At 42.3% G+C, this 17050-nt stretch overlaps 1 protein-coding gene across 15 annotated transcripts in view; it reads right to left on the bottom strand.

The window, feature by feature from the left end:
- Window positions 1–17050, bottom strand: part of TTLL5 (tubulin tyrosine ligase like 5) — a 305509-nt gene that overhangs the window by 53241 nt on the left and 235218 nt on the right. For all 15 annotated transcript variants that reach the window (XM_022576495.3, XM_022576493.3, XM_089907984.1 and 12 more), the window contains one exon: window positions 4029–4111. In XM_022576495.3, the coding sequence (XP_022432203.1) occupies window positions 4029–4111 (83 nt within the window). The remainder of the gene's footprint in view (window positions 1–4028; window positions 4112–17050) is intronic.

Below are 17050 nucleotides of genomic sequence, written 5' to 3'. Positions count from 1 at the left end.
CTGAAAAATGTAAAAAAAAATCCCCACTTAACACTTTATTTAATCTTGGCTGAAAGGACAAGAGGTCAAATCTAAAATTAGACTTTAGGGGATCATCATTCTCCCCGATGCTGGCGCGCCATTTCCAGCCAAACATCAAATCCATCCTCTCTCTCTTGCTTTCTAACAGCATTAAAAGTGGGTAGTAGACCCAAATTCTTGTCCCTTTGACTCTGGGGAGAGAAGAACGTTTTGGGAGCAATAAAGGGTATAAGACACTAGGGCAAGCATCTCAAGAGTTTATTTTTATTATTAATTTATTATCCTCCAAATCCACCCGGGATCTCCAACAACTATACAACGCATGTGAAACGGACAAGAATCTGATAGTGAAAATAGGTCACTCTGCTGAGAGCTGCCAGGCGAATAATTTCATTTGAAAGTCAAAGTGATTTCTAGATCCTTAGGGTTTGGGCTCCACTGGGTTTACTTTATATTAAAATAAGTTCCTTTCTCTTGTTGTCTCACTTAGAGACAACGAAGTGGGCAGGCAGAGGCACACTGATGTGCTGCTGCCTTGTCCCCACGCAAACAGCATAAAGCTACCCTGAATTTTACCAGGGTCCGAAATGATAAATGCTTAACGCGGGACACTGCTTCTCACTCCTTGTAAATGTAATCCAGCATTAGTGTTCAAAAGGTGGTATGGTCCCTTCCTCCAACTATAGATCTACAAGAGCTTAAAAAAAAAAAAAAAGTTGGGCGGAGTGCATATAGAGGCTGGGCTCCAGGACAGGAAAAGCTTAGGCATAAGCTAAGCGGCTGGGATGAGGGCAGCTGGTATGGCTTCGGGCCCTACAACAATGGTAGTTTACACCATCAAATCAGCATGAGAGAAATGCCAGTTATCTAATCTGTTGCTCTCTGCTATTTTAGTTCACCATCACCACTTCAGACCTCAAGAAGAACACCATGGTTATAAAGAAGGAAGGCCAATGGCTTTGGCTTTGAGCCAAAGGCCCTCACTCCAGCTTCCTTCTCAAATTTCCAAATTTGCTGACTCTACACCTTCCCCTTCTATAGCAAACACAGAATATATAGCCTGAGGTAGGGAAGTCAAGGAAAGTTAACACTCATGGAGCATTCCAGGCACTCTGCTAAGAGCTTTCCCATTCACTACCTCATTTAATGTTCATAGTAACAAGAATGCCACTAGACCACCATCAGCGGGAAAGGACTGACTTGCCTTTCAACAGCGCCCTGGGGTGAACCACTATCTATCTCATTCAGACTATCTGACGAACAAGGTCGCACAGCTTGAAGGCCTGGTTGGGCTAGACTTAAAGAAGGGTCAAGGGGTCAGGAAGCAGACTTTTGCTATATTCACGGACTCAATAACTGAGTCAACCAGACCAGACAGGGGCTAAATACCTTTCATAGTCAGTTTAGTGATTCCTATACACGCAAAACTTCCCAGCTCTCAGAGAGATGTGTAAATGTTTTGACTTATTAGGGGTTGTTCTTCCTTCTTGTGGGTTTAAAGAAAAATGTTTTTAATAGCAACCTAACCTTCTCCCTCTTAAAGGACATGCTTCTAAACCCCTAGAATAACACCTTTAAATCTATGTGTAATAAAGAAAAACATAATTTGTAGGTGAAACACTGAAGTGCCAGGTAGTTATTTACTAGCTCTATAAATGACTCTAACAGGGTTAGTTATTATTATGTTGCTAAGGTAAAACATTTATTGGGAAGTATGGAAAATGCCTGAACCTTGCTACGTCACGTTCATCAGCATTTCTTTAAATATCAGGAACACCAGGAAAGTCATAGAAGAGGAACAAATTCAAAGGACTTTAGAGGCCCAGAGTCATTTGGAGACAACAGCAGTAAACAGCAGGCTACCTAAACAAGGTGAGAAGAATAATGCACTTACCTTAAGGTAGAAGCAGGGAGAAAAGATAGATATTAGAAGCCAGGGAGAAGTACAACTCCTCCTTGCTCTGTGGTTTTATACTGATACCAAATTCAGTACAACTGTTACAAAAACTTCTAAGTACCGTCAACAGTCGGTAAACACTAATTCATGATCAAGATGCTGAAAGTATGACCCACCTGTCCCTCAAATTTCCAACTTGCTCACCCAGAGTGCATGCAAAGAGTTCAATTCCATACTTAATGTATCAATTAGACACACAAATGAAATACGCAGGTTTCCTGGATCTCCTAAGCTTTGTAAGCCTCTCCAGCCCCAGCAAATTTGAAGAGCTACAGAGGCTCTAAAAGCTGTCTCTCATGGAAACCCTGCCAACTAGTCCATGGTTCTCTTAGCCACTCACTTCTCAGGCCATAAGAGTTCCAAGGTGGAAATTTCACTTCCTTAAAAATAACTACCATCTTCTAGTAATTCTTTTTTTGGGGAAAGGGGGGTTTATATTCCCATCAAATATTTCTGGAATTCAGGTTCAAAGAGTTTAAGTGGAAAACAAAATCTTTATACTCTTTTCATATTATTACCTGACTTGGGTGCAGTTATAGAGCCTTTCTCTGTATGCTGCTTCCTTTAAACCTCACAGTAAGCCTATGAGGTATATGGAATTATCCCCATAATATACAGTCAAACTAACCAGGCTCCTTAGCAATCTTGTAATCAAGATTGTGTCACACACACACACACACACACACACACACACACACACACACACACACACCCTTGCACCCTGCCCTTAAGCTCCTGGATAGCTCCCTACTGCTCTCAAGAACAAGTTCCCTCCCCGGCTCATAGGCTGGCCCTGCTACCTCTACAGCCTATTCTCTTGCCACTCCCAGCTCAGATCCCAGTCCTCAGTATGAGGGCTCCCCGAACACAGCACCTTTTCACCACCCGCCCCCTTCCCTCAACTGGCCTTTGCCCACATTGTTCTCTCTTCCTGGAACTCCTTCCACCCCACACCTCCCCTCTCCTGGCTGACCTGTCTACAGTCAAACCCCAGCTTAGATGCTTCTTCCTCTAGGAAGTCCTCCCCAATCCCTAAAGAGTCGGGGTCAGGTTGGCCCTTGGGTTCAAATACTGCTCCACCATTCACTAGCTGTGAGATTTGAGATAACGTTTCATAATCTGTCTGTGCCTTTATTTCTTCAGCCGTAAAACGAGGACTACAGCTCCTATGTTATATGCATGTTTTGTGAACAAATGTTAAGCATTCAGAAGTGTGCCTGACACACAGCGATGCTCAGCCAAGGCTGTCTATTGTTATCCTCTGCATCCCCAGTGCCAGATATCCCTCCCCACCCCACACAGCAGGCTCCCGCTGACCTCCCTCTCTCCGAGGCTCTAGGTTCCCTGCCAGCAGGGACTGTCTAGTTCACCCTTTACGCACCCCAGTGCCCAGCATGTTACTTTCTCCACAGGAGGTGCTCAAAAACAAAACACTTGTTGAGTTGAATCCAAGTAGATTTGCTTTCAATCTTCTGATTACCTATTAGTGTATTTTTATGAATTATTCCTCACAGAAAACTATCCCTGGACCAATGATGCCTGACTCCTATGTTGAGAGGCTTGAGGTCCTCAGCAACTACCCGGCAACAGACTATGACGTTAGCATGACAGGACGCAGATTAGATCACAGCTCCAGCTCTGCACGCATGGACCGTCTCCCACAGGCCCCTTGACTTTCTGAGCTTCTGTTTCCTCACGCGGAGGTGACAAAGCTATACCTCACACGGTTGTGGTGAGGATTTAGTGTGAGATACTACATGTGGAAATACCATAGAAACACTGAAACACCAGTCAAATACAGGCTTTTTACTGAATGCTGCAAATCTGATAACATTCTACCAGACGGGGAAATTTTGCCTACCCCAAACTAGTTCTGGAAAACCATTTCATCCTAAAAGGTCGCTGTCATTTGGAAGAAGAGAGTAACAAAATGCCCACTTGCCAGTGCTCCAGAGGCCTGGATGCTTCGTTCTCTGAGCTGGAGCTCTCTTCAGAGGCAGGAGAGAACTTGCTGGCCCAGACCCTGCCCGCTGTCCCACCTGGAACTGACCTGTGGAGCTGGTGATGGGCACAAAGGCTGCAGAGTTAAGGCTGCTCTGGAGTCCGTCCAGCTGCCCTTCTGTGGAGGACGCTCTGAAACACAAGCAGCTTGGTTAGACCTGCAGACAGAAAGGTGAGGTCAACTACAGCCCTGCAATGGCTCTGCCTCTTGCTTTTGGTGTTGCCACTCATTCCCTTTCTTCTTTCAAGTCAAATGTCGTCTTATCAGAAAGAACTTCTAAGACCAACCTATCCCCTACTTTTGAAATGTTACATATTTTAAAATTTATTGTCCATCTCTCCCCATTGGAACACAGCTTCAAGAAAGCACGGGCTTTGATCACTACTGTGTCCCCAGTGCCTAAGCATTCAACAGATACTTACTGAATGAATAAATTAAGTTCCTGGTATTGACTTGGATAAATCATAAGTAAAGACATTAAAAAAAAAAAGTTTCAGGTAGAGCAGTGATTCTCAACTGGGGGAGGGAGGGGGGGCAGATTTTGCTTCCTCCACCCACCCTCTCACAGGGGACACTTGGTGATGTTGAGATATCTGTGGTTGTCACAACTGCGGGGCCTATGGCATCCAGTGGGTAGAGGCCAGGAATGGTGCTAAGCCTTTCCTACGGTGCACTAGAAAGTGCCCCAAAACAAAGAATATTCTGGTCCAAGATGTCAACTGTGCCGAGGTTGAGAAGCCATATACAGAGGCACCTCCCCTCGTGCCACCGTTGACAAGAGATAGGACAGAGTATATTAGATTCTTTGGGCACAGTTTCCCCAGCCACTTGTCTTAGAAGTACTATGACTGGCCTGATGCCCTACAGACCATGCCAGGTCTCCCTGTTATAGGCTCTTACAGCTTTGTCATTCTTTCATTGCATTTACCAAAATTATAGAACCGTGTAACTGGTTGCTTAACAGCTGTCATCCTTGCTAGAATGTGCATTCCATGAAGACAGAGACTGCTTCAGTCTCATTCAGTGTTGTATCCATAGCTCCTAATACTGCATTTTGCACATACTAGGTACTTAATAAATATTTTTTGAAGTAATCTCACCCACTGCCCCATTAATACACTTATTTGTTGGGCCCATCTCCCTTGACTTTAGCTGACATGTAACAATTTTACCTGGGAGATTCAAGTTCTCATACTCAGTTCTTTATTTGTTGAGCAGCATCCAACCCAACCTGTAGTACCTTCGCCCAACGCTACTTTTCCATTTACTCACTCAAGCAAAAAATACTTATTAAGCATTCCTGCGCTTGGTGCTAGTGAGGAGGTAGGCATTTGGCAAATCCATAAGATACAAACTGTGTGATAAATGCTACGGAGAAAAAGCACAAGGTGTTATGAGAGAATGAAACAGGGAACTTGATTTAGATGGTGAAGAGAAAGGGATTTCCCTGGTGGCCTAGTGGTTAGGATTCAGGCTTTTACTGCCGTGGCCCAGGATCAACCCCTCCCTGGTCAGGGAACAGAGATCCCCCAAGTCACGCTGCGTGGCCAAAGGAAAAAACCGCTTCAAAAAATAAATAAATAGGGCTTCCCTGGTGGCGCAGTGGTTAAGAATCCATCTGCCAACGCAAGGGCGGGTTTGAGCCCTGGTCCAGGAAGATCCCACGTGCCGCAGAGCAACTAAGCCTGTGCGGCACAACTACTGAGCCTGCACTCTAGAGCTCCCATGCCACAACTACTGAGCCCGTGTGCCACAACTACTGAAGCCCGCGTGCCTAGAGCCCATGCTCCGCAACAAGAGAAGCCACTGCAATGAGAAGCCCGCACACCGCAACGAAGAGTAGCCCCCGCTCGCCACAACTAGAGAAAGCCTGCGCACAGCCAAAAATAAATAAATAAATGAATGAAAAATTTAAAATAAATAAATAAATGAAATTTTAACTAACTAAATAAAAACCATCAGTTGTGTACATGGTGAGGAGAGTGGTCAAGGATGGCCTTTCTGAGGAAATCGTGCTTCAGGCACGTCCTGAAGTCAGGAGAAGCAGGCATTTAGCCAAGAGCAGGGAACAGGAAAGAGCCTTTCATGGAGAAGAAATGTCCATATAATGATTCTGAGGCAGAAAGGGGCTTAGAATGTCCTGGGAGACTTTAAAGACCATCAAAGTGTGCGCGTGGGTGGTGGTTAGTCAGGCAGTGTTTGCCACACATCCCTGACGGGAATCACCTGGGCTCGCTTGTCAATCACACAGCTTTCCAGGCCCTTCACTCGGAGATTCTGATTCAGTGGTCTGGGATAGGCCTTGAGAACTCAGGCTTTTTTTTAAGCTCCCCAGGTGCCCAGGTGATTCATATCACCAGAGAAGTCAGGGAAACACTGACTGGTGAGTAGAGGAAGGTGGGATGGGAAACGCTGGGAGAGGCTTTGGTGCCCAGGTGGTCCCTACACCCCTGATGGAGATGTGCCACTTGAGAACACACCCCAGCAGCGATGCAAGGATCACACTGTCTTACAGCCCTTCCCCTCTAGCGAGCCTCGATCTGGGCGCTGCCCACTCCTTTCCACCTTCGCTTTGAGGACAGGGGAACCACAGAGGCAAAAAGAAGAGAAAGGAGCAGAGGGCTTTTTCCCTTTTCCCAAGCCTCAGCCTTGGAGAGCTACATCTGGAATGCTTATGCAATTTATTTAAGCCCCTTATGGACCCAAAAAAACCATCCAAATCATCTGTAGGCCGATATTTGTGCTTCCAGGTCCAAGTGAAAAAGACAAAGTTCTGGAGGGCCTAGGAGGGGCCCTTTCCTTTATAAAAGTTAAAAAACCCAAAGGCCCATTCACGTGTGTTAGAAGCAGCTAAGTCAAGAAAACTTACGGGGCTGATCTCAGTGTCCTGGAGGAAGCCCTAGTGTTAGCAGTAAAAAGGGAAGCAGGCAGGTGACATTTTGGAGGCACTAGAATACGGGCAGGGAACAGAAAGCTTCCGGAGGCATGAGAAGAGTCCCTGGGGGTTTAGAGCTAGTGACTTCTTTCTCCTCTCCTCTCTGGAATTCCTCTCCCACCCTTCACCTTTATAGGCTTCCTCCTCTTCCTCACCCAAGATCTCCTGCCCCTGTGTCCCTTTGTACCCAGTTCTGCTCACTCTTCCATCCTCCTCCCTCCAGCAACTCCCACCACAGGCCTCAGAAGCCATTGCTGATTCCGACTTTGAACATTTGGAACGGTCCTACTGTTTCTCGCACGAGTTCCCCTTCTCCCCAGTGGAGGAGAAATGTGTCCACAGACGTCCAAGGGGAAACTCAGAGTAAATTTTTCCATAGAGACACTGGTACACAAAATGGTTTGGGTTTATGTTATTACAACTTTAGGCACATCATGGGTAAATATGCTTTTGCTGTGATAACATCATTTCCTTGGGAAAATATGTTCCAACTTCTGGACAAACCACTCTGAAATGAGAACTTTTAAAACATCGCTTGTCTAGAGCCTGTATGTTAATTTGCACTTGCTGATCTGCTTCTGCAATGATTCTTTGCTGCTTTCCTGAAAGTACTTGTGTTTTAGGAAGTATTTACATAGAAAGGTATGTATATGTCCCCTTGGTTGTTTCTTTTCTTTTAAAAAAATAAATTTATTTATTTATTTATTTTTGGCTGTGTTGGGTCTGTTGCTGTGTGCTGGCTTTCTCTAGTTGTGGCGAGTGGCGGCCACTCTTCCTTGTGGTGTTTGGGCTTCTCATTGCGGTGGCTTCTCTTGTTGCGGAGCACGGGCTCTAGGCACGCGGGCTTCAGTAGTTGTGGCACGTGGGCTCAGTAGTTGTGGTGCACGGCCTTAGTTGCTCCGCTGCATGTGGGATCTTCCAGGACCAGGGATTGATCCCGTGTCCCCTGCATTGGCAGGCAGATTCTTAACCACTGTGCCACCAGGGAAGTCCCCCCCTTGGTTGTTTCTAAGTCTGTTACTGGGCTTTGACATTAAGGTAACAGGACCTACGTAATAGGGTTGTTGAGGATTAAATAAGATGGTGGATGTAAAGCACATCCTAGTACAGTGTTGGGTTTTACATTAAGGGCTAAATAAACATTAACTATTACTAGTATTGTTATTGTTACTTAGGAATATTGACAATCTTTGCATTCACTATAAGCCTATCTACATAAAAAATATTAAGTTGGATGACTCATTGATTCTAATTCAGTATGGATGATTGGTGCTAAACTGTAGAAGAATGACCACAGATATTCAGAACTTGCAACTTAACAGTGATTTGCTATTGAAGTCAAAAGGTAATTATTGGCAACCTACCAGTCAGAAATCAAAATCAGTCAAAATTACTCTTAAACTCCCTTTGGAAGAGAGGTCTCATTTGAGGTTGACAACCTGTCTCTTAATAAAGCTAATACACATCTTTTTTCCCTGCCAGCATCAGAATTAATCACTGTTTCTTCAACTGTGCACCAAATGAAGTAGCTGGCTTGTCATATAGAATATGCGTCTTTCAGCATGAGAATTACACATAGTACAGTGGGATGCTCTTCCTATAAGAGAAGCATGCATCTCCTGTCTTGTCCTGAGGGGAATATCAAGTAGAATCAGCCACTATCGAAACTGTACTTTCTCTTTCTCTCTGAATAGCTGAATGTGCAAAGTTAAATGTGTGTTGGATGCAGCTACATTACCTGTGGTGTTCTGATCACAGTACAAATGGAATACAAAGAGGTGGCTAAAGATGAATTCAGAAAAATGAGTTATAAAAGTATGCAGGGACTTCCCTGGTGATCCAGTGGGTAAGACTCCCTGCTCCCAATGCATGGGGCCTGGGTTCGATCCCTGGTCAGGGAACTAGATCCCGCACGCATGCCACAACTAAGAGTCCCCATGTCACAACTAAGAGCCTGCAAGCCACAACTAGGACCTGGAGCAGCCAAAATAAATTAAAAAAAAAAAAAGTTCAAGAGTTTTGCGGTGAGAAATACTGAAAAGATGGGACGAGAAAGGTGCCGTTAACGTTATATCACACAAAAGTTAGAGTTCAAACCAAGAAGAGTGCTAGGTATGACTATCTGATCCTGTAGTTTTCCTTCATTGTTATTCTCGGAAATGGTGCAAGTTCTAGGAGACGGAAAGGAGATATAGTCAAAGGTTGAGTGTTAGAGGCTGACTACAATCTCAGCTGTGGTAACGGGCTTAGTTCAGACCCTTCTCTGCAGGTGAACCGTCTCTAATCATCAAAAGCTGCTGAAGGACAGGATTCCTGATTGACGGAGCCACTTAAAAACTGAAATAAGATATGTGGCCATATATAGTGGCAATGAAGAATTAGAAGACCTCCATTAACAGTGACATCTCCATGAAGGCAGGAACTTTCCTTGGGACGTGTTCATAGCTAGTACCTAAAGAGTTTCCTTAAAAATTAAATATGTACTTCCTAACCCAGAATTCAATTCACTTGCTCCATTTCTCTCTACTCCTCTTGCCTCTTCCATGTTCCTGCAGCCCAAGAAAGATCCTGATGTGGGCATTGAGGGGAAACAGCTCTTCTGGGCCTTTCGAAGATGTTGTTCAATGGTACGTTACAAACAAATCATATCTCTGTAAGTGGAAATATTGTCTTTAATAAATACTGCATTTATTATTTTGAAAGACTTCTTGTAGTGCAAGTCTCTACTTAGGGAATACAAGCTGATCAAATGGCTGGCTAGCAGTTCCACTGGCATCAAGACCACACCATACAGCAGGCCTATATAACATGCCATCACCAAGGAGGGTTATAATGAGTAAAACCCCCATTATCCATTTTGCTGGTAAGGGTGATGTGTCTTTTCATGGGTCTGTATTTCCTTTATTTGTGGTTTCCTCCCCACACCCCATCCCAGGCCATTATTTTAATCAGTGGAAGCTTTCCTGAAAGTGATATTCTTTCTTTAAGATCTGTTTTGTTCATTACTTCGCAAGGTTGACTGTGGTTTGGTGCTATATTTCAAGGCTTTCCACATCTCTAACACAGAGGTACTAGTTTTCTATTTCACTGGTTTAGTGAAAGTCTATCTTGGATTCATGTCACCACATCAGGGACGACCCTTCTGTAGAAGGAAGGACATACAAAAGGAAAATGCTCAAGATTCTACAGAAAGAGTAGAGCAAGAAATGCTGATCTTGTCAGGGTGTGGCAAGTGGCCACGGTGGCATCTGTGAAGGTCCTGAAAAGAAAAACCCTCAAACTTGATCATTTTTATAAAATACCGGTGACAATCAACCACTTTTCAATTCTCAAAGGACAGAGGAAATCCTAAGATGCAAGTTAGGTTAAAGAACTGAATTCCAAAAAAAAGACTCTGACTTTTCTTAGTGAACATTTACTCACAGATTAAATGTCTTATAATTTTCCTTACAACATACCTACGTGCACACAAGTGTTTGTGTAATCCTGTCCAGGGGTTACATATGCATTTCACAAACAGAAGCTAACATGTTACTCCTTAGCAAATAACAAACAACAAATAACAAGCAAAGAACATTGTTAATGTGGGTCTGGTTCCAAAACCAATTCAAGAAACACTTAGTGGGCTTCCCTGGTAGCGCAGTGGTTGAGAGTCCACCTGCCAATGCAGGGGACACGGGTTCGTGCCCCGGTCCGGGAAGATCCCACATGCCGCGGAGCGGCTAGGCCCGTGAGCCATGGCCGCTAAGCCTGCGCGAGAGGCCTGCGTACAGCAAAAAAAAAAAAAAAAGAAAAAAAGAAACACTTAGTGAAGTCAACTTGTGTGTAGTAGTGGTGCACAGGACTCATTTTATAAACATACTACACATTATCTAATCCATCATATTTCTTGGTACATTCCTTTTCATCCCTAATATTATTTATGTGGGACATTCTCTTTTTCTTATTTATTAGTCATTGCAGAGGTAAGCCTCGCTATTGTTTGCTGTCAATTTCATTCATTCCTGCACCAAGTATTTAATGAACACCTAACGTGCCAGACACTGACTGAGGCACTGTTCTCTCATGTTCTCCCATGTGCCAGGCTCTTCTAAGTGATTTCTATATTTTTATTATTTTATTTTTATTAATTTACTCTGTTGTTTCTTTTATAGCGTTTCAAGTTAAATGATTAACTCACTGATTTTCAATCCTTCCTGTCTTTGTAATAAATGTATCTAAGATTACAAATTTACTTTCGAGTAGTTTTGGCTATCCCACAAATTTGATATGTCATACTTTCATAGCCATTCAGTTCTAAATGTTTTATGATTTTCCTTATGACTACCTCTTTAACAACTGAGTATTATTACCCTATTTTAAAAAAATTTCAAACACATAGGCCTTAAAAAAAACTATCTTATTATTTCTAAATTAAGTATATTTATTATAGCTATAGAGTGTGATATTAATGTTTTGAAATGGGTGGAGCCTTCATTTGTGACACAGTATGTGCTGAAGTTTTATAAATATTCCACGTATACTTTAAAAGAATGTATATTATCCCTTTTGGGCCCAGGAGTCTGTGCATGGCTATTAATGTTTTCCTGTGAGTTGTGACTCATAAGGGGGTTGTAAAATCAATTTAGGAGACACAATCAGCATTTTAAAAAGGATAGGAGCCCGTATCCGTAGCCCTCCCTCCCTCCCTCCCTCCGGCCTGAGTGAGCCAGAGGCCCCTAATCAGCGGCTCCTTTAACCCCATCCTGTCTGAGCGAAGAACAGACGCCCTCAGGCGACCTACACGCAGAGGTGGGGCCAAATCCAAAGCTGAACCCCGGGAGCTGTGAGAACAAAGGACAGAAAGGGAAATCTCTCCCAGCAGCCTCAGGAGCAGCGGATTAAAGCTCCACAATCAACTTGATGTACCCTGCATCTGTGGAAAACCTAAACAGACAACGAATCATCCCAAAATTGAGGAGGTGGACTTTGAGAGCAAGATTTATGATTTTTTCCCCTTTTCCTTTTTTTGTGAGTGTGTATGTGTAAGCTTCTGTGTGAGATTTTGTCTGTATAGCTTTGCTTTCACCATTTGTCCTAGGGTTCTGTCCGTCCGTTTTTTTTACTTAAAAATTTTTTTCTTAATAATTATTTAACATTTTAATAACTTTATTTTATTTTACGTTGCTTTATTTTATCCTCTTTCTTTCTTTATTTCTATTTTGTCTCCCTTTTATTCTGAGGTATGTGGATGCAAGGTTCTCAGTGCTCCAGCCAGGAGTCAGTGCTGTGCCTCTGAGGTGGGAGAGCCAACTTCAGGACACTGGTCCACAAGAGACCACCCAGCTCCACGTAATATCAAACGGTGAAATCTCCCAGAGATCTCCATCTCAATGCCAAGACCCAGCTTCACTCAATGACCAGCAAGCTACAGTGCTGGACACCCTATGCCAAACAACTAGCAAGACAGGAACACAGCCCCATCCACTACCACAGAGGCTGCCTAAAGTCATAATAAGGCCACAGACACCCCAAAACACACCACCAGACGAGGACCTGCCCACCAGAAAGACAAGATCCAGCCTCATCCACCAGAACACAGGAACTAGTCAACTCCACCAGGAAGCCTACACAACCCACTGAACCAACCGTAGCCACTGGGGACAGACACCAAAAACAATGGGAACTACGAACCTGCAGCCTGCGAAAGGGAGACCCCAAACACAGTAAGATAAGCAAAATGAGAAGACAGAAAAACACACAGCAGATGAAGGAGCAAGGTAAAAACCCACCAGACCTAATAAATGAAGAGGAAATAGGCAGTCTACCTGAAAAAGAATTCAGAATAATGATAGTAAAGATGATCCAAAATCTTGGAAATAGAATGGAGAAAATACAAGAAACGTTTAACAAGGACCTAGAAGAAGTAAAGAGCAAACAATGATGAACAACACAATAAATGAAATTAAAAGTTCTCTAGAAGGGATCAATAGCAGAATAACTGAGGCAGAAGAACAGATAAGTGACCTGGAAGATAAAATAGTGGAAATAACTACTGCAGAGCAGAATAAAGAAAAAAGAATGAATGGATAAAGAAGATGTGGCACATATATACAATGGAATATTACTCAGCCATAAAAAGGAACGAAATTGAGTTATTTGCATTGAGGTGGATGGACCTAGATTCTGTCATACAGAGTGAAGTAGGTCAGAAAGAGTAAAACAAATACCATATGCTAACACATATATATGGAATCTAAGAAAAAAAAAAAGGTCATGAAGAACCTAGGGGTAAGACGGGAATAAAGACACAGACCTACTAGAGAATGGACTTGAGGATATGGGGAGGGGGAAGGGTAAGCTGTGACAAAGTGAGAGAGTGGCATGGACATATATACACTACCAAATGTAAAAGAGCTAGTGGGAAGCAGCCGCATAGCACAGGGAGATCAGCTAGGTGGTTTGTGACCACCTAGAGGGGTGGGATAGGGATGGTGGGAGGGAGGGAGATGCAAGAGGGAAGAAAGAGATATGGGAACATATGTATATGTATAGTTGATTCACTTTGTTATAAAGCAGAAACTAACACACCATTGTAAAGCAATTATACTCCAATAAAGATGTTAAAAAAAAAAAAGTCATTTCTAAAACACAAGTCTTTGGATTAGAGCAGACATCACAGTCTTTCTTTAAACCCAGTACCGTTTCTTTCGCGAGGCTGTTCGCAAGATCTAGCTTCTCAAGTCTTAGAAATAACACCTTGAGACTGAAATATCAAACTCTCCAATAAAGAAGGAGCCAGCACTTAATACTATCTCACTTGAGATCCAGTCAGGAAGATTTGGGTAAGCCTGAATGAACATGAACAATTACTACGGCTCTTCTCCCTTGGGTGTTATGACCATGGGTCAGTTGGTGTGAACTGTTCTGGCGTCCATGGCTTCACCTGTTCTATGAAGTTTATAGTTCCAAAGTGTCATATCCTAGGGAGAGTTTAAAATCCCAGTGAGAGAAATAGGATCATCACCAACTTTACGGACTAGGTACACTCTCTCAAGTGTTTTCATGTGTAATTATGCTGCAGTGCATAATGTCTGTGAAAACAAAATAATAATTAATAAATTAAAAGGATAGGAAGTAGTATTTCGTGAAACTTTTATTTCATATACATAGAGATATTTTTACTGGGTTGCATATAAAATGTATTTTTAAATTATTAGTGGCGGTCAAAAAAGATTAAAAGCCACTTACTAAAGCAAACTGTTAATTCTCCATTTCAAATATTCAAAATCTTCAGAAATTTTTGTTTGAGTTACCTGTCAGTTAATGATAGAAGTATATTTAAATAAATTACTCACCATGATAATTTGTGAATTTCTCTTAAATAATTTGTTAGCTTTTGATTTATATATTTTGAAGTTATGTTAAATGCATACAAGTGCTTTTCTTTATCCCTATCAATGACGTTTGCTTAATTTTATCTATGGATATACTAGTTTTCCTTCTAATTAGTATTGCATGGTTTACCTTTTTCCAATCTTCGACTTTTCTGCAAGATTTTACTTTAGGTATGTCTCTTTTAAGCAGCTTATAAATGAGCATTTTAAAAAATGGAATTTGGTAATCTATCTTTTAATAGAAGAGTATAATCTGTTAACATTTATTGTGATTACACATGTGTTTTACTTTATCTTAGTTTAAATTTTCCATCTTTTTCCTTTGCTTTTTTTTCCCTTCATTTCCTGCCTCCCACTGGATTCATAGAGTTTCTACATTCCCTTCTCTCCCCCTTGTTGGTTTGAAAGCAATAGACTGTATATTAATTATTTAGCTATTATTTTCTAAGAAAGTATAAAGCCATTCAGTATTCTGTCCTGTCCTTAAACTTGACACAGATCTGTTATACATTTACTATCCACTGACTACTCTTGTCCCTGAATCCTCTTGTTGTCTTAAATGTGTTTTATCTTCTTAAAGAAGACCAACAATTATTTTTATAGTCACTAACATTTATAGACATTTTATAAAATTTTTGCACTTCACTGTTTCATGTTATTCTGTGTTCACTTTTATCTTTGCTATTTCTTTCAGTGAAGGCCATGGGTGGTATACTCTTAGACCTTGACTATCTCAAATTATTTATTTACTTATTTATTTTGTGGTACGCGGGCCTCTCACTGCTGTGGCCTCTCCCGTTGCAGAGCACAGGCTCCGGACACGCAGGTTCAGCGGCCATGGCTCACGGGCCCAGCTGCTCCGCGGCATGTGGGATCCATGTGATTTTTTTTTTTTTAGCTGAGGACTCGTATCTTTCTCCAGTTCCAGAAAATTCTCAGCTATTTTTTATTTTTTTTTACATCTTTATTGGAGTATAATCGCTTTACAATGGTGTGTTAGTTTCTGCTTTATAACAAAGTGAATCAGCTATACATATACATATGTTCCCATATCTCTTCCCTCTTGCATCTCCCTCCCTCCCACCCTCCCTATCCCACCCCTCTAGGTGGTCACAGAGCACCAAGCTGATCTCCCTGTGCTATGTGGCTGCTTCCCACTAGCTATCTATTTTACGTTTGGTAGTGTATATATGTCCATGCCATTCTCTTGCTTTGTCACAGCTTACCCTTCCCCCTCCCCATATTCTCAAGTCCATTCTCTAGTAGGTCTGTGTCTTTATTCCTGTCTTACCCCTAGGTTCTTCATGACATTTTTTCTTTCTTAAATTCCATATATATGTGTTAGCATACGGTATTTGTCTCTCTCTTTCTGACTTACTTCACTCTGTATGACAGACTCTAGGTCTATCCACCTCATTACAAATAGCTCAATTTCGTTTCTTTTTATGGCTGAGTAATATTCCATTGTATATATGTGCCACATCTTCTTTATCCATTCATCCGATGATGGACCCTTAGGTTGTTTCCATCTCTGGGCTATTGTAAATAGAGCTGCAATAAACATTGTGGTACATGACTGTTTTTGAATTATTGTTTTCTCAGGGTATATGCCCAGTAGTGGGATTGCTGGGTCATATGGTAGTTCTATTTGTAGTTTTTTAAGGAACCTCCATACTGTTCTCCATAGTGGCTGTACCAATTCACATTCCCACAAGCAGTGCAAGAGTGTTCCCTTTTCTCCACACCCTCTCCAGCATTTACTGTTTCTAGATTTTTTGATGATGGCCATTCTGACCGGTGTGAGATGATACCTCATTGTAGTTTTGATTTGCATTTTTCTAATGATTAATGATGTTATCTTTTAAAGTATTGCTTGTTCATCTATCCTTCAGCTCTCTCTTCTGATATTCCTATCAGAGTTACATGTCATGTTCCACAAGATACTGTTAGATACATGATCTAATATGTCTGACCATTCAAAAATATTAATTTCATCTGCAAGGAATTCATGGCCCAGTTGCTGATTCTGCTGGCAATCCTTCTTAATATTAGATTTATTCATGCGTTTTAGAATTTTGGTTTGCAGGCTCATTTTGAATAGAAATCACTTCCCCCCTTTGTCTCCCTACTTGCTCACCCCTCCCTGTCTGAAGATTTTACAGTTGCCTCTACCCAGTCCCCCTGACCCCAGTCCAGAACCAGACTTTACAGTGGTATTCTGGTGCCCCTGCCTCAGAGATAAATAGAAATCCAGGTGAGTTCTGAGACATGAACAGTTGCAAGGGTATTTCATTATCTTTCTAACTCTGTAGGCCCATAGCCTTATATAAAGATGGAGCCTCAGCCAGTGGGTCCATGTCAGCTTTGTCAGTCTCCCTGTAGAAGAGCCCAGTGCATTCTTTAGCTCAGGATTTTTCAACCTTGGTACTACTGACATTTTGGACTGGGTAATTCTTCACTGTGGGGAACTGTCCTGTGCTTTGCAGGACGTTTAGTAGCATCCCTAGACTCTATTCATTAGATGCCAGTAGGAACACCCCTCCCCCCGCTCAATTATGACAACCAATGACTCCAGACATTGTCAAATGTCCTCTGGGGGGCAACATCATCTCCAGTTGAAAAAAATCACTGTTTTATTTTCTAGTAATGAGTCTCTCCTCTCGGGTAGGGTACTCTCAGGCCCCAATATGCCACAGGAGCTGAGCTCCAGGCCGCCCCTGCCTGCTTCCACAGCAGGGCTCAGAAAACTTGTTGCTTCA

The sequence above is a fragment of the Delphinapterus leucas genome, chromosome 2 (assembly GCF_059928025.1).
Source record: "Delphinapterus leucas isolate spDelLeu-1000000601 "Yukka" chromosome 2, BTC_Dleu_Yukka2, whole genome shotgun sequence".
In the NCBI taxonomy this organism is placed as follows: Eukaryota; Metazoa; Chordata; class Mammalia; order Artiodactyla; family Monodontidae; genus Delphinapterus; species Delphinapterus leucas.
This window is presented reverse-complemented; position numbering and strand designations above follow the sequence as displayed.